The 24,273-nt window shown below is 35.8% G+C and overlaps 1 protein-coding gene and 1 long non-coding RNA gene across 3 annotated transcripts in view; one reads left to right on the top strand and one right to left on the bottom strand.

The window, feature by feature from the left end:
* Nucleotides 1–24,273, bottom strand: part of cntn3a.1 (contactin 3a, tandem duplicate 1) — an 87,547-nt gene that overhangs the window by 41,335 nt on the left and 21,939 nt on the right. For both annotated transcript variants that reach the window (XM_011476939.4, XM_011476941.4), the window contains exons 5-9: nucleotides 17,134–17,229; nucleotides 8,227–8,430; nucleotides 7,439–7,541; nucleotides 6,469–6,653; nucleotides 4,016–4,155 (exon numbers count right to left, since the gene is read on the bottom strand). In XM_011476939.4, the coding sequence (XP_011475241.1) occupies nucleotides 4,016–4,155; nucleotides 6,469–6,653; nucleotides 7,439–7,541; nucleotides 8,227–8,430; nucleotides 17,134–17,229 (728 nt within the window). The remainder of the gene's footprint in view (nucleotides 1–4,015; nucleotides 4,156–6,468; nucleotides 6,654–7,438; nucleotides 7,542–8,226; nucleotides 8,431–17,133; nucleotides 17,230–24,273) is intronic.
* LOC110015343 (uncharacterized) overlaps nucleotides 1–24,273 on the top strand; it is a 46,581-nt gene that overhangs the window by 15,894 nt on the left and 6,414 nt on the right. The window lies entirely within an intron of this gene.

Raw genomic sequence — 24,273 nt, 5'->3', positions numbered from 1 at the left:
GCTGATTTTTCTTCTTCTTCTCTGCTCTAGGTATCACAGAGCTAAGCCTGGGAAACTGTTGGTTTAGAAGTAAAAACATGTACATTCAAAAACACCCCCGCAGTGCACACTAGGTAGCAGCAGAACCTGATTAAAGCTGCTTTCCGCATACTCTTCTGACCTTCAAAGGCTGGGCTCTGCGTCTGGCTTCGCCTTTATAGTGATGTCAATTTAAGTGCGGCAGGACTTATTGTTCTTGTCCTTGATCTTTCCATTGAGGGTACCTGAGCCATTTAATGTTACTGACACAGTTGCCCAGAGGGTCCTGCCACCAGTCTGTCTGTCGTCCAGAATCTTTACAGCAATGCCACTTGAATGGACAAAGAATGTCCATTCACAACATTTAGAAACGCTGCAGAGGATCTTCAAATGTGAAAGTGTAAGGAGGACACATTGCTAAGATTAAACTGCAGCAAGAGGATGCGGCAGTTTGGACTAAATTCAGTACCTTTTCTTTTTTGGGGAGGGTTAATATGGTAACGAACAAAAAAATAGACACTAAAGTGATGCTTAGTAACCAATGTTATAGAGATGATTAATTTTTTCTGTGGAAAAGTTTCAGAAGAATGAAAATGACCAAACATTTTTGGATTTACTGACTTCTTAAACAATAAAGACCCACTTGGATAAAAATCAAGTTTTTTGTGTTTTAAACGTGTTCTTGTGGCATTTTTCCCATGATGGAGGACATGTATAAAGAAAGTTTAGCTTAAAATGGTTTTAGTATTCTTTTATCCAAATTGTTGTGATTTGGGAGCAGATGCAAAAATGCAGTTGGAAAAAACTTGTAGCTGTGGTGTAAACAGTTATTACGGCAAGCCACAAGCTCCCTGCTCCGCTCCATTCTGATGCATCTGCTTGTAAACGACTAGATCCATGTACGTCTTTGTTTTCCTCATCTGAGCTGACATCTGGCTCCAAACTGTACGGCTGGATATCGCCAATATTGCTCGCCATTCCTGTTGCACTGCTAATGTTGGGTTGGGGGTGGGAGTGGTTTTCAGCAATCAAGAGACCAAGAGAGCACACAAACAGATGGATGATGGGAAAGGGGGGTGGATTACTTCCACACTAACAACTTAGAGAGGGAATTTCTAATTAACTCCTGCCGCTCTGCAGAAACTATGTCCAAGAAATTTTTCTTTTCCTTTTTTTGGCTAAAAACGGAAAATCATAATCAAGACCACTGGGAACACTTTTACTCTGGGCTCAAGCCGCATCTAGTCCAGCTCCGGTGCAGCCACCGGAGCGGTCTTGTTACGGGAGATGGCTCACATTGGCTACGGATGGCCACAGTCCTGCTGCAGCCACAAGCTATGAGAGTCCGAACTCGCGTAGGTTCACGCGATAACCCACCATTTATATAGGAAGGACTAGTAAACAGACCCTCATTGCGCCGTGATTTTGGATTATGTTCACAACATTTCTTTTTTTGCATGACTTGTCTGCACTTTACACTTGCTTGCATGATTTCTGGTTTAGGTCGTTTTATTTTCCCCAACGTGAGAGATCGTAGTGAGACTTTAAAGATATTTGACATTTTCATAAAAACACATTTAACCACTACTCCAACACTTGTGTTATATATTTGAATTTGATATAGCTAATTGTAATACAAAAGCTTGTATAAAGACGTGGAACAAAAAAGGAAATGGTTTGAAGGCAGGGGACAGCACATACATCTAGATACATAAAGAAAAGGGGAAGCTGACAGTGTGTCAGAAATATAGAGGCATGGGTGGCTCCTTTGTTTGCAGAGGTGACATTTTGAAGTGACAGCCCTCCTCTTTTCAATTTAGTTCCCATTGAAGGGGCAAAAATGAACGGGAAAGGGGAAGGCTTGTAACAAGGCAAAATGAAGAGGAAAGCAGAGATGCAAAGATCTAAGAGGGAGAGGAAAATGAGGACTGATCTATTCTAATGAGGACCAACAAATAGCCTTCTTGGCCTTCTTCTTCTCCTCTCCCTCTCTCTACACAGCTGACCTTTGAGTTTGGAAATTGATTTACTGTTGCAGCGGTTGACTGTGGCATTTTGAAAATGGTAACACCCCACCTCATTAATAAAGTTCCATGCACAGAGATATTCTTTCAGACAGCTGCCAAACAAATCCATACAGTGTTATTTACAAATCAATACAGGACAAGTTCCAGTGGGGTGATAGTGTAACTGGTTCTGAATGTGCACCGGAAATTGAAACTAATTCTTGTAGGTATTTTAACATTAGCGAAATATCAGAAAGCTCTAAATGAAAAACAAAAGATCATATATTCTTTTCTATGCTAATTTAGCAGCTTTTTTGTCTCAATTTCCCTAAATAAAGTACTTTTAACCTTTGCTCTCTAAAACAAAAACAAAATTTTGGGCATTTTAACAAACTCAAATTCTCAAAAAAACATCAAACATCATAATAAATGTTCAATTTTAACAGAGGGGACATTCATTTCAGTAGATGAAACAACTGTATAGATGTAAATTTCTTAAATCTAGATAGCAGTTTAGTCAAAGGTTTCTTTCAACCTTTCTTTGGAAAATACTAAGTGTTAAAATTGAGAGCAGCAGGTAGAAAACACAGAGGAGAAAGTTGCATTTGAATTCCCTGGTTTATTTGGGAAGAAAAAGGGCATCACTTTGGGTCTTTAATTTTATTCATTTATTTATTTTTGGAGAGCGCATACTAACAAACGTCTGTGATGTCTGTGCACATACACGTACACACACTTGCCAGGTTTAGTCACAAGCAAAGAGAGCCATCACAGCCACATATCTTTTCCAAACACGCATAGGAATTAAAAACATTACTTGTTTCCAAGAAACAGGAATCCAAAAAACATTACATCAAAATGTCAAGAATTTACTGTAATCTTCTATTTCAACACTAATTTCTCTACATCTCTGCCTTTTTTAAAATAATTTACACCTGTACAGGATCAACATGTCAAAGTAAAATCTACAAAACTAAGACGAATGCCTTAAAGCCGTGCCCCAACGCCACTTTGACATCCTGCACATATTCCAGGGATGAAAATTGGTCATACGTAGATATACGTGGAAGAAGTGAGAAAATGTATCACAAATGAACTGCCTTACAACCACTGCAGAAGTACAAATAAACCACGCAAAGAACACGCAAATCATGAACATGATAAAACATTAACTGTGCGGGATTTTTGCACCGTTTATATGCAATTCACTGGTGATTCATGCGTCAATTACCTAGTTTAAATAGGATATGTGTGCCATTTATGCAACATAAAAATAGATATTGGTGGTACACGTGTGAAATGTACGTTAGACAGACGTGAAAAGCCACAAATCTACATATTTGTCTTGCAAAAATCACGCAAATACATAATATTTATGTAATAATTGCGCGTTGAGTAGCTAAAATACGCAAAAACTGTGTAATTCTCAACCAACCCAAAATTTTGAGCAGCTCAAAACCGAATTCTTGAAAAGACCTGTCAACCAAAACCCTCGACGATACACTCATCATGTGAACGACAATCGTATGTTCCATTTCATGACCTCCTTCAAGGTGGCCACACGAACCTCAAGGGAACAGCATGACACACATGCACTCCCTTTAGGATGCGGCCCCTCCTGTCTATGACCCTCCAAGGGCCTGGACAACCCGTACAAGTTAACCCTCCATACAGGTGCATGTGACTAAGACATACACCACAGAAATAATGTCCGTTTTTTTGTCAGGAGCAAAATCCAGATTTCCTGGATCATGATAATTGAGCAATACAAAAAACAGATGCCTTAGTTATTTTTGTAAAAAAACTGAGTGAATGTTTTGGCCTTTTGCAACAGCAAAAAAACCCGAAAAAACACAGGAATAATATGCAAGGGCCTTCTTGCATAATCCTTCATATTTTTCTTATACTTCAAATTTTCTGCTTATTTGTGTGTCTGTTAGTTCAATTCCACATAAAAACTGAAAACACTTGTGGTAAAATAAGTGTCTCACTTCCATGGGATCCAGAGACTCTCCATTCTTTAGCCAGCGATAGGAAGGTTTGGGTTTACCGCTGGCTTTGCACTCCCACACCACAGTGTCATCGATGGTCTTCTGAACGTCTTGGGGCTTCACGATCAGCTGCGGTGAAGCTGTGGAGTTGCAAGTCACTTACTGTAAATGAACACTTAAACGCTACACAAATGCCTGAGTGTTACCTGAAAGCAGCACTTTTACAATAAATCAATAAAACCAACCAAGCAGACAATTAGTCTATTAAAGAGCCATTTAAGGCACAAGTCATAAATCCAGTTGTAATTAACCTGAAGCTGACCTGCACTTTTAAAATATATAAATAAAAATGGTGAGCTATGGACTTTTAGAAGAGAAATCCCTGGTAAAAGCTTCAAACTATGCAATGCATCTGTGTGTTTGACACAATTAGTTAGTTGGTTATAGTAATGTGGTTTCTAAGCATAAATAACCTGTATGGCAAAAAATATATATATATTTTAATAATTCTACAGAAAACACGAGTTAGATTAACAAACCTGTTTTGAATTCCTCTACATGTTAGAAGTGATCTTTCTGCCATATTAACTGCAGCAGTTTATTGTTGGCAATAAGTTATTTGGACTCCGAGTATCAAACACAAAACTACATGATGTTCTGCAAGTGGTAATGAGACATGGCAAGAAAAGTAGTTTTTATTCCCCAGTTTGCTAATAGTTATCTGAAGTCATAAATCCAAGAATTACAAATCATCCAAGAATTCTGTAATAAAAAAGTAAATGTATGAGAATGTTGATACTTTATGGGAGCAGCTGGTTAGTGGAGCAACTGATCTAAAAATAAAAGTGCACGAACTGTAGGATAATAATAATAATAATAAACGTTTAAATACAACTTTATATATGGTATTGGAGCCAATGTGAAACTTGTATAAGGAATAAAAATTGTATTGTCAAACCACTTGGAAATTTTGCTTTAGAGACTGTTGTGTTAAAAAATATTTACACATTTACAATATACTAGGTTGTGAATAGGTTTTTGTATTAATTATCAATAATTTATATTTTTATTCTAGAATCAGCCAAACAGTTAGGTGGGGCTCTCTTTTGGTTAGGTAGGTGGGAAATGGAGAAAGCCAGCAGGAGAGAAACAGTTTTGGAACCACAGTTATAAATCAATACAATCAAATATTTTGAGACTTAGTTTCTATCATTACATAAAAAGGACTTGGATTCCTGCAAGTACTTTTCTATTGATAAAAAGGTGGAATCCGGATTGTTTCCCTACCCCTCTGGCTCCTCCCTATTGCTTTAATTGTAAAGTGTTTTTTTTAAAGAGGAGCCGTAGCGACTCTCTCTCTCTCTCGGTACAAAAAACTAAGGCAGAGAAATTACTTGGTTTTACATAACAATAAATAAAATCAAATAAAAACGTACCAAAAGAGTACTGAAGTGAACCAAAGCTGCTGTCGGTTCAACTGCATTTATCGTTACACCCCTACTAATTTATATTTCTAATGTAGCTTTAAAACTACAAAACAATGTTGAGCAGCTTTCGTTCTTAAGAGTCAAAGTCTATCATTGTCTTTGCTATCATTTCTTTGTGTTCTCTAAGTAACATCACGTATTTAAAATTCAGGAAAAAATTAAATTGTTGACCATTTATTGTTACATTACATGAGTAAAACAATTATTCAAAATATAATTACGTGTATCGTGTGATAGAATTAGTTATGTTGTCAGGCTTTACTCCCTATAGTGTGATATAATCTTTGTTTTTTTTCCCTACAGACTTTATTGGTATCTAGGTGGAAATAAAACATGTGATTATGTAACACTGCCTCCAGTAAAGTGTCTCTTTAAAGGCAATGAAAACCATGACATGCATCTTTTTTTCGCCTCTTAAAAGCAACTCCGTCACTTTTAAACATTTCATCTGATTATCAGGTGCTGCTAAATAAAGCCTGTATTTTCACATGAAAGATACTTTGGCTCACAGAAGCCACTCTGAGCTTGATTTCAGTCAAAAATAACCACCTGTGTAGTCTGACAGAGTATAAACCGCAACATCACAACTGTCAAATTTCATCAATAGATGATATAACAGGTTTAACATTAAATGTAACCTAGATTTTTATTTAGAAAGGATTTTTACAGTAACAGGGTGTAAATCTAATACTGCAAATTTGCCATATTACTAGGTGGCTTTTTTTTTAAGAACTTGGCAGAAATGACACACTGATTACATATTATTGTAAGGTTTTCAGTATTTATTGTAGTTAAATACAGACTCAAATGAAATGTACTAATTGCATAACTGCAATTTAAGCTTCACCGTGGTAAAGGAGGCAGTAAGTCAAGAGGTTAAACACCTTCGTTTATTTCTGCAGAATCATGAAAGGAGGCAGAAAGTAAGTTCTAGATTAAAGTCAGAGAAACTTTCTTGTTACTCACCATAAAAAGTAAGTTTTCCTCTCACAGAGTTTCTTCCTCTGCTGTTTTCAGCCAGACATTCATATATTCCTGCATTCTCCTGTTGGAAGTAAGGGATCTCTAAAACTCCAAAGGCCTCGTTTACTTTCACTTTCCTGCCAAAAGGGGCATCGTCCAGTCTTCTCCAGCTGATTTTTGGTACTGGGCTAGAGGCAAAACACAAAAACAAACGCAAATAATGTGAATCTATGGCATGAAAAATAAAACAATGAAGAAAATATTTATCCAGGATCTTTCTAAGGTAAGGCGTGTTATCTTTAACGAAACCACAAATACTTACATCTAGGTTTTTTTATTCCCATAATACTTCTGTCAGATCTATAAACTATCATTCAGCTTACTGTATTTTCCACACTTAAAAGTTTTTTTCAAAAAACCACAGCCTGTTTTATAGTCTGGAGTGTGTAATATAAGGATTGATTCTGGTTGTGCTTACTGACGTTGAAGTGATTTTGATACGTACATGGTGCTCCGTCTAAATGTCGGGTGTTATTGCAAATTTGCTGCTAATGGGTAATGTGTAGTGGTGTCAGACTGTAGAGTTCCTTTTTTTTTTTTTTTACGACTTGCAATCAAGCTTGGTGTTGTTGTACATACACTTACACAGCTAACGTGTAGCGGTCTCAGACCAGGTTTATTAACAAGGTTGAAAGTTAGTGTTGTTTTATCAGTCTGTTTTTTTTTATATGTTTCAAACAAGGTTGGGAATTAAAAATATTGTAATTACGCTAACGTGGCTAAAGGGTACCTTGTCACGAAAAAATGCTTGAGTTACTTTGAATGCAGGTAATAAAGTCTGACTGACTGACTGGCTGGACTTATCTCTGACTTTTGTCTCGCTTATGCACCCCTTAGTGCAGAAAATATGGTAATATGTGTAAAAAAAAAATTCTATAAGTGGGGTTAATATGGAAAATATGCTAAGACATACTTTCCAAGTGCAAAACACTCCAGTTTAACTGTTGAGCTGTTAGCAACATGGATGACCTCAGGAAACTGCACTTCAATCTTTGGCTCGTATTCGCCCATCACACCTGGAATTAAAAAGAAGAACGAAGGGATATAGATTATTTAACAGATATTCATTCCCTTAAAACATATCAAAGGTTACGAAAAAGAAAATTGAGCTAAATTGTGTGGAATGCGTGAGAGCCATATTGTTGGTTTAGGCTATGAGAAAGAGACAGGAGGCAGAGCTGAAGGTAACAGAGCTGAAGATGTTGAGGTTCTCTTTGTGATGTGGATGGATTGAATCAGAATTAAAAACATCGGAGTAACAACTCATGTTAGACGTTTTGGAGATAAATGTAGGAAAGCAGATTGAGATGGTTCGAACACATTCAGAGGCTCACAGATGTAGTGAAGAAAAAACATGAGTGTGATCGGTGTGAGCAAGGATGCAGAGAACATTATTAGATGCTCTCCAAAAAAGAAACAGCAAAAGGCAAAGAAGAATCACAATTGGAGAATTGATTTAATGTTCGCCATTTTGCACAAAAGGCAGACAATTAAAGAAATGCTACTTTTGTGTGCTAAGCACAAGACCGAAAATGAGGACTAAATTTTCTTGCAGTAGCCTGCCAAAATAAACTAATTTTGTAGTCAAATAGCAGGTAATTAAGGTCCCCTCAATTTAATAGTTTTCATTTCTAAAGTTTCAGCTCCAAAACTAACAACTACTGTAGGTTTGGAGTAGATTTAAATTGGATGTAGTCATACCATCAGCACGCAGAACTAAAGGCGTTGGTGGTCCTCGAACACTGCTTTTGGTGACTGTGTTGGTGACTACACATGTATAGTTGCCCACATCTGAGGGTTCCACTTTTGCGATGTAGAGGTTGCCTGTTTTCTGGGACACAAACAGCCGTGTGTCCTGGACAATAGATGAGGGGTCATCGTTGAAGATCCATCTGAAGGTGAGTTCTGAGAACAAAGCCCAAGAAAAAGGGGTGTGTCTAACAACAGCACAATCTGTATTTAAGAAGCATCTATACCCATGCACAGATAATGTGTTCATCAGTACTCTCATCTATTCAGAGAGAGCAGATGCCCTAAGGGATAAAACAATTAGTGAATGAAACAGAGTGCCAGCCTTCTTTGATTAAAAACATCATTTACAATTGAAGAGCAATTATTCTTAATCATGTTTGGATAAGTGCCCTTAATATAGTTACGAGTTTAAAATGTTGATGCACTGAACATAAATTATTTCTTTATTCACAAATGGATTTAAAAGGGGGAATATTAACACCTTATCTGTGAATTTAATGCTTTGAAAGTTGTCTTTAAACAAAATGGCAGGATCATTACTAAAAAAAGAACACATTTAAATGGAAATGAACAATTTAAAACATCAAAAAGGGCAATTGTATGTTCGAGAACAAAAATCTTACCTAACTTTTCTCTAAGTTATACAAATATTTCAAAGTTATATTTGAATGAAATACCAATAACAAAAATGTTAATTAGAATTAGTTTCTTTCAAGCAATATAAACTAAATAAATACTAAAGACAAACAAAAGAAATGCATATCTATAGATAGATCTAAATAGATATTAAACTTTGGATGATTATTTATGACTTAATTATTGGAAATAATAATTGGAACATGTTAAAATTAAAAGTAGAAGAGATACATCTACATATACACTATTCACTCAACCTTTCAAATGATCAGGATCAGGTGTCCTGATCACTTGGTCTGGCCACAGGACAGGTGCATAAAATCAAGCACTCATGCCTTCAGACTGTTTTTACAAACACTTGTGAAAGAATGGAACGCTCTCAGGAGCTCAGTGAATTCTAGTGTGGAACTGTCATAGGATGCCACCTGTGCACACAGTCCATTAGTGAAATTTTCTCCCTAAATATTCCAGTCAACTATCGGCTCTATCATAACAAAATGGAAGAGTTTGGGAACAACAGCAACTCAGCATGAAGTGGTAGGCCACACAAACTGACAGAGAGGGGTCAGCAGATGCCTAGGCGCATAATACAAGGAGGTTGCCAACTTTCTGCCCAGTCAAATGGTACAGAGCTCCAAACGTCATGTGACCTTCAGATTAATCCAAGTACAGTACGCAGAGAGCTTAATGGGATGTGTTTCCATGGCGGAGCAGCTGCAATAGAGCCACACATCACTAGGTGCAAAGCAAAGCGTCGGATGCAGATGTGTAAAACGAGCCGCCACTGGACTCCAGAGCAGTGGAGACAAGTCAAGATTTTTCAGATGGCAATCTGATGGACGAAACAGCGTTTGGAGATTCCCAGCAGAACGGTACATCTCGGACTGCATTGTGCCGAGCGTGAAATTTAGTGGATGAGGAATGATGGTGTGGGTTTGTTTTTCACGACTTAGGCTTGGCCCCTTAGTTCCAGTGAAAGGAACTTTGAATGTTTCAAGAAACCAAAACATTTTGGACAATTCCATGCTCCCAACCTTGTAGGAAGTTTGGAGTGGGCCCCTTCCCCTTCCAACATGACTGTGCATCAGTGAACAAAGGAAGGTCCATAAAGACATGGATGACAGAGTCTAGTGTAGATGAACTTGACTGGCCTGCACAGAGTCCTGACCTGACCTCACCAATGCACTTTTGGAAGAATGGTCAAAAATTTCAATGAACACACTCTTTAACCTTGTACTTCTACATATAATACATGACAAATTGGATCTATCAAATGTGACGTTTATCAAAAAGAGTTTAAATATTTGCTTGAAAAGTGTTGAAATTTTTCGTAACTTCTAAATAAAGGCAGTTGTTTAACAGATGGGTTTGAAACATCAAACATTGAACTAAAGATCCTGCTTTAACAAGACCATATGATGTCAATAAATGTACTTGTTTTATTTCATATTGTGTTGGCAGTTTAATATAAACTCTTCCACCCTTCATCTGTGATGACACGCTTCTGGAAAACACTTTCACCACTACATCCAAATGAAGTGGAGTCATTTAGATTTCACACTAACACCGGCAACATAATAAAAAGGAGAGATGATGGTGTTTAGACATATTGACATAAGGATAGATTGCTCTGGACCATATAGCATCCCTGTCCCAAAAGCAATCTTGGTTTAAAAAAAAAAAAAAAAAAAAAAAAAGTTGGATAAGCGATGACTTTATACCAGAGGACAGGGAATAATTGAGATGTGAGTTATATACATCTGTTCCGTATTTTTCCCTTCTGATCTTTGAGTGCATGAGGATTAGTATGGATCAGTTGTTTCGTTCTGCTTTATCTGCTTTGGTTGAGTTGTAAATTGGCACTTTGTCCTGTTTCTGCTTGATGGAGCATCACTTTAGTTTTGTGGTTTTAATAATTCTTCACATTCATGAGGATCAATACATTTACCTATAGGTTGTTTTCTTTAGGCGTGTTTAGACGTGTTTGTTGTAGTCTGCTCTCAGGCTTTGCTTCTACATTTTTGTTTTTGCTTCTCCCATGAATAAAAACCCCTGGATTAAGGTTTATATTTATCACAGCTGTTTCTATCTTAATTGGTTCCATCAATGCATTTCAGTTTGTGGTTTCAGGTGTCATTGTCAGGTCATCTGCATAGCTTCTGTTTCAGTTTGTGAAGATGTTTGACCATTTTATTTATGGTATTGAGCAGTGGCTAGCAGTCAGGGAACTACAAAATATAGCCTAACATTTATTTCAATTGATTAAAATTAATCTACTTTTTTGTTCTTGAAAATAAAATAAAATATTGATTTTTACATGTCTATTCTATGATTACTTTTTTCTGTGTTGATTTTCAACATTAATTTGGTAAAAAAAATAAGAGTAAATTTCCAAGTTTCCTCTAGAAATAAACGGAAAAAGTGGCAGGTGAGGCACCAGCCACTCTTGCCTCCCCTGCGCTCAGACTGCGCCGCACAAACTGACTGGAATTGACGCATGTGCTTTACTGTTTGATTTTGTATCATCATAAAAGAAACGTTATTTTTATTACTTTATTTGCTTATTTCTGGCTAACCGTCTGATTAAATTGGTGCCAGTTTGTGCCCCAGTTTGTCTGTTTATCCGCTAAGAATGCTTAGAAATACACCAGGTCAGGCATGCAGATCGCCTGCCTTGAGGCAGAGGGTGCTGGTGATCCCAGAGAAAGTGACACCCCAGCTAGAGAATAATATTTGCGGTAGCGAATAAAGTGCAGCCTTCCAGTTATTTTTTATTATTGTTTAGCATCATTTTCTAAATGGAGGATGATGTCTTTAAAATCCCTGGCAGTAATCTCTATTGAGACAGAGAGACTTTTAAACTGAAGAAAGAAAATAAATGTGTCTAACAGGTCATCCATGTTTTTCTTCAGAAGGAGCGGCACACATACGTCTTTTATAAGAAAAAGTAAATCAATAACCGTTTGGATTTTTTTTCCTATGTAACAGTTTGTAAGTGGAAGAAAAAAGTTGAAATGAATGAATGTTGACATTTTAAACAACACAATAATTGTGGTCAAACAAATGCCAAATAAGCTACTCTGTAGGATTCAAATGTTTATAAATCTGACTGATGACGTCAAAGCCTCACCAACTGTGAGCTGACTCACCGCACGTCACGGGTATTGATTTTTTTGATTAATTCGTCTGAAATTATATTAAGTGTTGTCTTGTGGCAAAAAACAACAACTATATGACATGACAGAAACACTAAACAGGAACAATATCTTTATTTTTGTTTGAAAAGGGTCATTTTTAATGTAGGAAATCCTTTTTACTATAGAAATGTGCACCTTTGTTCAATTTGAAACAGACATTATGTAAAGACGGTTTATGACTCAACAAATTTGGATTTGAAAGGGAAATTTGACCAGTAAACATTATGAAATGGAATTAGTTTGATGCAGAAATAAGCTATGAACTTTAAATCAAAAAGCAGTTGAGTAGTTTCACAGTGATTCTCAGTCCCATTGCCTAATCAGGTAAATTGTTTTTATGATTGCAAACTCTCCTTGTTAAATAAAATTATGAAAATTATCTTCTGACATATTTTAGTTTTGAATAATTATTTGGCATAAATGTGTATCTTCATCAAGATTTGAAATTAGGACTTGCTGGGTTTGATCCACGTGTAGTTGCTCGGCACCACAGGCGCATTATGCAAAGGTTATTTTTGTGAAGATTGTTTTGTTTTTTTGCTCTGTTTTTTACCGTAAGGGCATTTTATGCTGGAGTGGAAGACCAGTTTTACATAACTAAAACAAAGACTGATTATGTACATCAGATGGAGAGTCAAGTCTCTGCAAACAAAATACACCAGCAAACCCTTTTAAAGTACAAGTTCCTGCAAAATTTAGTGTCACCCAGTATGTTCTATTAAAAGTGTACTCCTTAATTTAAACCAGTCTTATGACCTATTCGAGTCTCAGGTCCTACTGAAACAAGACTGGCTTGGAAAGAACATCAATGTTGGATAATAAAGGTTTTGACTCTAGAATGTATTTTCGAGTTTATTAAATAATGTAGGTGTTTGCCTCCAATTGTTTTACATTTTGATCCTCCATAAAATAGCTTTCTGCTTAAACTTCTAGACACTTTCCCACCTGATTGACCTCTTATTGATATGTTGCCCCTGAACTTCTTGTTATAATGTGTACTGTATTGTGGTACACTATGTTCCAACAGCTAGTACTTGCTAGACCATTATTACTATACAGGGTTCCCTCGCTATATTGTTCACCTTTCTCTGTCTCGCTGTTTCATCGATTATTTTCAGGTTTATTTTCGCATGTGTTCTGCGACCTGATTGGCTTTTGACCTTGTCAGTCAAGATTCTCCATGCATGCGTCCAGCTGTTTTATAGGGAACAATATATTATTGTACTAGAATTTGTAGAAATGATGATCAGGTTCAGTAAATTCTCTCCCAAAAGTTAAAGGTTCTTAGGTCAGGCTTCCCTTATGATGATGAAGGCTCTTTCGATGCATGTCAAGTCCTCCATAAATTTGAGACATTCGAACAATAAGGAAGAAATCCGGTCTTTCAATGGTGTTTCATCCTTTCCAACGTAAAACAAAATTCTTGCTCATAAAACATGCAGACTTTGTGAAAGTCACATTTTTAGAAGTTCATAACATGCGTGTTTGTTTCAGAATCTTCCAGTTTTAAGGTTTGTGATACAGTATCCTTGACAGTGCTGCTTTAGCCAAACAGTTTTAGATTCCATATTTGGAGTTGATTTTTGCAGTTTTTGGACAGAACAACTCTCACATCATTTTATGTTGTTTTTTTTTTTTTATAAGTGAAGGTGCACTCATATTCTCTAAATGCTAAGATCTCTTTTTTCTATGTTTTTATGATTTCACCTTCATATGTATTCATATGTAGTGCCAATAGTGGGACACACGAGAAAGTGAAAATCAAAAAGGTTGTGTTTGACTTCCGAATCTTCTGTAGATTGTAATGCATTTATGAGTGACAGTGAGTGGCAGATCTTCATTGTGGCTCCATTTAGTTCTTATATAATGAACAGGCAGCATCAGTTTCCCATTAATGATCTGAAAAGAGGCAAGAGAAATGGAACATGACAGACCAAGGACACGCCAAGCCAAGAGTGGATTCCTGCTAAAGTATTTGCAAGGTTTGTGTCAAAGTGTACACTCTGTTCCCTGGATAGTGATAGCCATTAAGCAAGGCTTCCAATCTGTATTCATATCAGACAAATACACTATGAAATTGCATAGGACACACAGGAAAAAATCCCTGCAGGCTATATGTGCTGTTACTAGCCAGCAAGCAGTTTCTGTTTTGGTGTAGATGCACTGGATAGAGGAAACAAGTGATTTTAGCCTTGAGTAAATCTGAAAGGCCCATTTCCATTAGTGGAAGGAGGTCAGATGCATTAGATCCTGAAAACCACCACTGCTATTCAGGCAAACTCACAGCAAAATATGACAGATGCCAACATCTAATTCTAATGTGTTGAGCAGTAAAAACTATTCCTCCTAAATGTAAAAAAGCTGAGTGTCCTGCAGATTCAGATCACCCTGGTAACACCTTTTAGTCCCTGCAACTGTCCTGTGGCTTTTAAGGTTTTTTTGAAGAGAAATAATGACCTTCTTAATCATGCATGAGTTTGTGGAGGCCTTTTTAAGAAAGAGATGAGCCAGATCCATGTCAAAGAACGCATTGAGCTAAACATGAATTATTTCCCGTCATGCTTAATGTAAATGCGTTTAAGAGATTCCTGTGTTTCTGATGTGCAATGTTGTGGACAAATTCAACAAAACATGACTGTCTCAGTTTTAAGTTTTCAGGAATTTATTAGTCCTTTTTCTTTTTTAGATATTTTGTTTCACTTTGATCTTTCTGTTTCATTTTTCTATTTCTTTATATATCACTTGGCCTTCATCCATTATGCCTAATGTGCTGTGGCTTAATTAGACACAATACACCCACTAAAACTTTGACTGAAAAAGGGAAAAAATATAACATACAATGAGACTACTGAGTGAATGTCATTTTTGTTCTTAGTCAAACTGTTTAATTCTAAAGAAATATAGAAAAATCAGCAATGTCCATAATGCCTTCCTTTATGAAATATAGTCATATGAACTCAATTTCATGCATAATATGTCTTTTCTTTCGTTCTCTTTATTTCATATATTTCTTCTTTTTTGCCTTCTGGCTGTTCCCTTTAAGGGTCCCTGCAGCAAATCATCCGCCTCCATCTAACCCCATTATTTCAGATATATTGGTCTTCTAAAATTACAGATGTTCATTCAAGTTGTTGAGGATGGTTATGTTAAATTTCCAGATTTTCTAACATGTTTTCATTGATGCTAAATATGACTGTTTGCACCAAATTCATACACATCCACAAACTATTACTTTTTATAAATCCTACGATTAGAAATGGGTTAGAAAAATCCAGAGCATGGCTCTTACCTTTGTAGGTATTTGGCTTTACTTTAAAAATACATCTCATGATGTTTCCTTTGTAATTTTTCAATCGTTGTGCATGTGTTGTTGCAAGCTCTTACTTTGTCTCAACTCTTATCGTAATTGCAAATGATTACAAATGAAAAGAAAAGGAAAGAGACAGAAATTGGAACACTTAAAAATGTAAATTAGGAGAAACATTTTCAGTTTTCATTTAAAAATAGTTTGGGTCTTGGCTGAGGGGAGCTTGTTCAAAATATTTAGAGTACAGAAACCAAACACTACATCCCCTTCTATCTTTCAGACCACAAGAACAGAGAGTGGGCCTGTTAGAAATAATCTGAGAGGTCTGGATGCTTCATAGCTCAACATGGCCTACAGCCATTTGCTGCTTTCTAAACTAAAATTGGTATTTTTTGAAGAAAGGCATTCACTGTGGAGATCTAAGACCCTAAGAAGCACCAATGTGATCTACTTTCTTGGTCTTGGTAAGGGCTGCAGATGCTGTGTTTTGAACCAAAAGGAAGATGCAAATACATTTCTGGGGGGAAATGAAAAAAAGAAACACTGTTGCAAAAATGAAGGCTGAAAATGTATATCTTGCTAATGCAGAAGTCTTTAACGCTTGAAACGGTCAAATTTGTACCTGTTCAAGTGCCATGTTACAGCTTCAAGTCTGAGTTTGTTATTTTATAGATTTTTTATAGTTTGTGGTTCTTAACAATAATGTTTAAAGCCACTAACTGGAATTCAAAAGCACCTTAACTTCACCAAAAACAGAGTAGTTTTTCTTTTCAAGTATATTTGGTGTTTAGGCTTTAATTCTCTACCTTTTGCTTCAGTTTCCATAAACACAAATATTTGTTTCTTTATTTACACTGGTAAAATCTAAACCATTTAAAATGCATTTGTCTAATTTCAAATTAAACTAAATCATTGCACTTCTATAAAACAGTTATTTAAACATGTGGCATGTCACCAAAGTGAAAAAAAACTTTTGAAGTTCCTACTCATTAGCAGATTTACAGTATCTTTGGCAGATTTTTGTTTGTCATTATCAAAAAAAAATTCCTTTTAATATTTTTTAAAAACAAGAGCGATCACTTTAGTGAAATGTTGCCTGTTAAGTTCACCAGACCACAAATTATAATAGAATATATTTGATGAAATTTAGACCTTGGCAAACCATGATAAAAATAACAGAAAACAAATTTTCTAAAAAAGACAGAATACCTTTAATGGTCAAAATGAGTGAATCCTCAACTTGCTCCCTACTGTGTACATTCCTATAATACATACTCACAGGAAAACTATGCCTAGTCTCGCTGGCAGTTGGCCAACACCAAAACCCCTGTGTAGGTGTTAATAGGACTGGATGCTAACTCCCACTGAGAACGTCATGAATACTGTGGGATTTTTTTGGAACAATGCGACTTCAGAAAGAAGCTCTGTTACTCAGCCTGGAAAAGCTCCATGCAATGACATCCTCACCAGTCTGCATGCCAACTTTTTTTTTTTTTTCAACTTGGTTTCTCTGAAAATCCGCTTAACAAGCTAGAGTGTACCAAAGTACACTGGCTCTGCTGCTTTAACAACACAGATAAACAGCCAAGACCTTGAAGAAGAATAAAAACAAAAGTAGCGCTATCAGGTTAATGCTGAGTAAAAGTATCTATTCAGTCAAACTGTGCATTAAAAAGTCTGTAAAGCCATTACCTCCTGATTCAAAATGAATCTTACCTCCAGAGTGAGGGGGCGGGCCACACAGCAAAACCACTCCTTGACCTTCACGGACCCGCACCGGACTTCTTCTCTGGGTCTTGAAATTCTCCAAGTCTGTAAACAGACACAAAAAACCCAAAGAGAAAAAAAATGTTGAATTCTAAAAAGAGCTAAAAGCACACGACGTGTGTACACGTCAAATGGATTTGAAAGGCCCACTCTGATGCAAATTTTGTTTTTAACAAGTATTTGTAGCATTTGTAGAATTTTTGTATTTAAAGAAAAATGCTGTTTGAAAAAGAGCATATTTATGAGGACGTCTCCTTTCCGAAGCATCCACTTGCAGAGGAAAAGGTTCCATGTATGTTTTCCTTATCTGGCTCAAACTGTACGGCTGGAATAGCTTCAATATTGCTCGCCATTTTGTTCCACCGGTAATGTTAGGTAGGCGGAGCTTTAAGCTAATGAGAGACTGTGTAAACCGAGAGCAATTAATTTATTTCTTTTTTTTGTTTTTTTGTTTTAAACTTAAACAACTCTACCAACATGAAACCTGTAAAAATAAAAAAACACATACATTCACTCTCAGTAATGGTGAGGGGAGGGGTGGCCAGGGTTCATTGGTTCCCCCCACAACTCAGCTGAATTTCTTGCAAACTACTGCTGCTCTGCAGAAACTATGTCTAAAAACAATGCAGGTTTTTTTTTTGGCTAAAATCTGCATAATTTATCATAATCAAAGACCACTGGGAATGTTTTAAAAATAGATCAAAAGATGATTGATATGTTTGCATAAATTCAAAATCTTAACATTTGAAGAGCTGCTAGGAGCAGAACGCAATTACTCATGCATAAGTCACACATGACTGAATCTCATTGGAAGTGTTTTGTTACCAGTTTTTGTATGCCATTCAATGCACAAAGACTTGCAACACTTTCATGACAAAGACGGAGCTATCGTTTGTATGGAAACTGATTGCTTGTTAACATCCTGCGGAGAGACAGCAAATAAGAGACAGCAATCCTTGATCCTTTTTGTCGTCTCTTTCCTAAATAGGCGGCTGACAATGACAAAACCTAACTTCAAAAGCAGGGAGGATAACACAAAAGTAAACACTTCCTGTTTGAAAGTACTGCAGGATGAGCCTTAGTCCAATGAATACAGGGCATCATTCTATTATTAGAAGAGGAAATCGTTAATAGTTTGAGAAAAATCTTCAAATTTTTAAAATTAGCCTTTTTCTTTCAGTCTGTGGCAAATGACAGAAGGAAAGCTTCTGTAATTCTTCCCCAATTAACTTGTCACTTATTCATTTTTACATTAGTTTCTTAAAGATATATTGACTGTGTGGCTATTTTAAAGGCAAACAGCAAATTATTAGCAAAAGCAATTATATATAGTTAATATGTTTTCATCCTGGGGTTTTTGCAAATTTAAGGCTTGAAGGACTTCTTTATTGTGACTGAATGAAACACATCTGAAACCAAAATGACAGCATTTTCTGCAAGATCTATTTTATATTCAACCATTCCCAGCCATTTCTAGAGCTGACAGAATGTTTTGTATTTCAAACAGTCAAGTAAATATTTTTTATCAGTTTATCATATTTCCCACCTATTTATTTCTGAAATTCACACTTGTGGAAAGATGGGAGTTTTTCAGCACACAATGGATTTAAGAGAGTCAGGTGGTCTCGCTATAGATAAGCAAATGCCCACACCGGGAATTTGACGCGTGTTCAAGAACCCACGTTTAGCCCATGGTGTTCACACTGAACAGGAGGCTTCTTCTTCTCTTTCCGATACCTACTAGGGTGTGTCTGTCATGTGCAGTTAGAATAGGCTTGGTGCAAAATGCCAAAGTGGTGCACATTTCACTGCTTTTTCTTTCACAGGTCTATTCAGAAAAACGTTGTGTGATAATATTGTGGCTGGGCACGAACCACAATTATAAATATCTCCACCATGATCGCTTTTCAAATGGTAGACACTTCTGTAAATGAAAAGGGACACCATCCGTACATCACTACCAAGTCCCTAATGGGTCAAAGTTTGACCCGGTTTAACCGGCAATGCGCATTCAATGGCTGTGTGTTTTGTACGTAAAGCCTGAAAATGGTCGAAGAAATTTGACGAAACGCGCATTTACATGCGATAACATAGATGTAGCGTTGCATGAACGTAGCTTAAAGCTCTTGCACACAGTGTGCATGAAAAAACACAATTACATGGCAAATCGAAGAGAATTTTTTTTTTCTTCATTTGGAGACAAAAAATATATTGTTATGGGTTTGTGCAATTTTAAAGTTCTGAATGAATACTGTTGTGTATATTTAATGATATACCACAGCAACTCTTTCTTTTTAACTAACAATAGTAATAGTCTGTCTAAAGCCGAATGCAGTGATAAAAGAAAGATGCCATAGCAGAGCCTTGACATACGTCCATCCCTTCTTCTGGTGATGGCTCTGTTAGTTCTAAAGAATGTAGAAAGTTAAATGGACTCTTGGTCATCTGGTGTTTTCCACTTTTTTTTTTCTTTTTTTTTTACTTCACACTTCTGACTTAAGTGAATTAGTTGGTAAGAAACAGCCAACTTGCAACCTTAAGGCATGTATTTTCCTTTTGTCCCAGATTTTATTCCATTAAAACTTAAATAAAAATAAAAATCAGATCTGCCTAGAATTTAGGAAAATGAAATGGCCTTTCTGACTTTATTTTAGGTAAATTGAATTTAAAAAAACTTTACGGGCCAGTGTCCACCTTCGTGTCAAACAAAAAAAACTGGATGGATTTATATGTATGAAAGCTGCAAAGTTCATGTAAATTTGAATTAAGCAAACACAGTTATCAACCTTCAAACAAGTGTTTTTTTCTAAAAAATGAAATGCTTGAATCTGTCCAAAACACAACAGGTCAGGTTTTTTCATAAATCAAAGTCTTAATGCCCCGAGGCTTTTGCTTTTACATGTTAATGAACCAATGTTTAAAAAAACATAGAGATAAAAGTAAACTTAAAACATATGCTGTCATATAACATTTTGTATGTTCTGCTAGCACATTGTCCTCTGGCTGTGTGTTCTAGCTGATTCTGAGTTTAAGGTGTTTTAAATGAATTTATCACAAACCAGTGAATGATATACAAAAGAGAACATCTTATTTTGAGAACGTTGTTCATATTACTTTCCCTTGAATTCTTATTTTGATAGAAATTTAATGAATTTGATGACAAATTAAATGTAGATTTTTCCCTTTTATACATATTAATTTGTTTTTGTTTTTAAATTAACCACATTTTCGTACATTACACTTAAAAAGAAAAACCACAAATTAACAACCATAAGTAAAGCTTAATTCTACAAACAAATAGATAAACCAAGTTTTATTTACTCATTTATAGGCAGTTTGTTCAAACAAACTGCTACATATTTAAACATATTCATAAGTTTGAAGTAAACACTAACATTAAGGATATGTATGAATGTTTGTGTCAAATTGTTGTTACCCATTTAAGATTTCAAATAAAAATGTATCTGCTTTTGTTTTTTAAAGTTCATAAAATTGACTAATACAAGCTCTGTTTCTGCTATTAGATGAACACAAAAAAGATTAAAACAATTATGTTTTATTGCTTTAAACATAAAGAAGACTAATATACATAATTGTAGAGCTAACAATTATGTATAAAAAATAGTCAATGATTATTTAAAGAAAAATTCAAAGCCTGTAAAAACTAAGTTGGCCCCTTGGTAAATATCACTCCTTCTGTTCAAACATTTTTTTAAATTTATTTTTTCCTGGTAACAAATCTTTTTACCATCCATGAGGGCACTTCAAGTTTTTTCTTTTTTCTAATTTCCCTTGGAGGTTAATATACTATTTCTAAAAAACATTTTTAATAGGATTTTTGAATTCCAATGGTGTCAGATTTGGATTAACCATTGACTTCTAACAGTTTGAAGGGATCATTAAATTAAAAAAAAATATTAAATTACATTTTCTTTCTTCATTCAAGTGAAAACAAACTGTTCTGTGGAACCGTTGATTGATTCTGTGACCTCACATTCTTATAGTTTTTATTTAAGTCCTGAAGATATAATCAAGCATTTAAATTGTTAAATTATTACCTAAAAGATAGATTAGTAAGGTCTCAGAGTGTTTTAACAATTGACATTTAGATTCTTGTCAAGACATCCATGAAGGAATATGAGATCCACACAAAGTGGATGAGACAGAAAAAAAGCCTCGGCACCAGTAACCTCCCAGAAAAGTTCATTCTGGAGACACAATTTTGGCAAATATTAAGAAATATTCTCTAATGGTTCTAATGCTTTGTGCATGACGTAAGATATTTTCTGTTACAAAATAACTTCATGTCTGACACTGCATCCGTTCTGAAAAACAAACATTTTATTTCAAATGTTAGACAACATTTGTCTGTTTTTGTCTCTGTCACATCAATTAGTTTGTTTTGCTTGTGTTGTTTCAGGAACTTTAGTCTTTATCTTACAAATTTCTATTAACTGTTTTTATCGGTGCTGTTCTATTAAAATACTTTACATCTTTTGTTAAAATTAAGACAAAAGCACAACAGATGGAAAAAAAAAGATTTTTTTGTTTTATTGAGTGCCGCATTAAATTGCATTGTTCGGTTTAACTAAACTAATATGATCTAACGTAACAAATTGGGTTACAGTGTCCTTATCATCATCAGGCACAGCCTTTAGATTTTCCTTTTTCTTATGACTCCACACATGCAAGATTATCAGTTATTCAACTCACAAAATAGTGAAGATGTTCTGATCAATATTCATTTGGTGCTTAGCAAATTAAAAACAAAAAAGCTAGAGACAAGAAGGCACCAATGCCTGACGAGCTGAGCTGTTGGCACTGCCTGCTGCATCTTTTCGAAGCTTTCCCAGCTTTGTACCAACAGGTGATTCACCACGGCAGATGACTCCGGTTTTTAAATGATTTAAGATCCGTGACGTTGCGTTACCTTTTTGAGTTGGCCTCTTCAAAGTTACTCACTGTAACAAATGAAAAGCAATTTGTAGGGATCAATAATGACACTACTGTTAGAAGGTCATGTCATGAACAAGTTGGGCCATTACATAAATCTGAAGCATTTTTAAAAAAAAAGGGGTAATGAAATGTTAAAATTCTCTGAAATTACAGACATTTTTGGCCAATTTATCTTCAATGAGTTATTATATTTTAAATATTTATTTCAAATTTGATCTGATTTTTATTAGTGGATATTGTAAGGCCATATGATAAACTCAAACAGATATTGAGATTTTTATTAAGTACTGTTGAAACTTCCTACTTCTCTCCATCAAAGGTAAAAAAAAAAAAAATGGCACCACCACACCCAAGTACTATTAAAGTTTTCAGTGATTAAGTCAAACTTAGAAAAATGGAAATTCTTGAAGAAAATAAAGAAGGAAAAACTGAAACATGAATAAAAAAGGTTTATGAAAATAACACAATAAAATTCATGGTTGGCCCTAAATAAAACCAACTTTCTAAAAATGTAATGACAACAAACACAAGTAGATCTGCAAAGCAGGTTCTTTATCCAGAGGTATTGACTTTTAGCTCATGTCAAGCTGTTGCACATTGCTGCAAAACCCCCTTTGTACCAAAAAAAAAAAAGATGGATTATGAAAGTCAATCTGGTTCTGTGCAAGTAAACAACCAGATTATTCCATCAAGCTCTACTTGCAATCCGGTGGAACCTTTTTAACAGTATTATCAACAGGATAAAGAACATTTGTACTTAGAGGTGGAAACCCAGAACAGATGGCACCACAAACTGTTATGTCATCCATTTTTTTAGACGATTGAACATCTAGACACAGTCCTCTTTTTTTAAATCTCTCCCACAATGTGTGAGCTGCAAATTAAAACAGAGTAATTAACCATCATCTGCATCGTTTTTTGTTAAATATATATGAATTTAAAACGTTTTCTTGAGGATCAAAAAAAGCTTAGTGAGGAAAGCGGTGACCACACCTCACAAACTATCGTGGACCACTGAACATTTCATTTGAGAAACTTGTAATGTCTGTGAAGATTATTCTTTAACACTACCCAGAAAAGGAGAAAACATCAAATTATTTCCTTTTATTATGAGGCTTTCCTGTGTTTTTATGTGGTTATATAACCATAAAACATTGCAGTTTAGTTAGCTGGTCTAATGCTTCGTTCACACGGGGCTCGGAAAAGCGTGTTCAAGCCACCACCTCCAATGAAAAGTTGATGTAAACACACGTGTGCATTAAAAACTCTTGTTGCTACTCATGTTTTTGGGTCCATTTTGTACACCCGGCTGGAATTAAGACACTAAGTGTTTTATTTATCAGAATACAGCTGTGAAAGTGGAGTAAGATTTGAGAGATTTTCTCCGCTTCAACATTTTCCACCAAGCCTCTTCCAACTGTGAGTACACGTGCAAGTACCGAGTAGCAACATTCCAATGTTAACACTGTCTGCTCTTCAAGAATGCACATTTGGCCTTATCTTGAATGCACATTACATGCCGAGTGTGTATGTAGCATAACTCCTAGCACACGTTTTGCACTAATTCAATTTGGTTTGCTGATTTTGTTTCTTGCATCCTTTCAATCAAAATAAAATGTTTTAAAAATGTCTGTCCTGTTCATCAATGTAATTTACCTTGCCCTTTTGTCTTGAGCTACACGCCTCTTTTATGAGTTGAAAAATGCGATGGAGATTCTCAGAGTCAGAATGTGTTACAAATGACAAGACCCAGTCTCTCATAACAGACTGCCTCCTCCATGAATTATTCTCTCATCCTGAGACCCACTCAATCACACAGTACACTTAATTAAGTTAAACCAAGAGCAATGAATAAGATGTATCGCACGTCAGCCCTGATGCCTGTTTTCATCACTTGACAGAAGCAGCGGGCCTCCAGTCAAGCCCAGACGATGAATGAGACCAATCACAATGACACACAGCTCAGGTCAGGTCTTAAAAAATTGATGGACTGCTGAGATGATCAACAGCCCACAGGCAGCCCTGGATACAGATTTACTTTAAAAGTTGAAGATTTAATGCTGCTTTGTGATGAAGAATCACCAAATAGTTTTGGGATGGATGTATCTGGTGCTCTCTTGCCAAGGATTATTG

Source organism: Oryzias latipes, chromosome 7 (genome assembly GCF_053564925.1).
Source record: "Oryzias latipes strain Hd-rR chromosome 7, Olatipes_Hd-rR_3.1".
Taxonomy (NCBI): Eukaryota; Metazoa; Chordata; class Actinopteri; order Beloniformes; family Adrianichthyidae; genus Oryzias; species Oryzias latipes.
The sequence above is the reverse complement of the archived record's forward strand: the minus strand, read 5'-3'. Positions and strand labels throughout refer to the sequence as shown.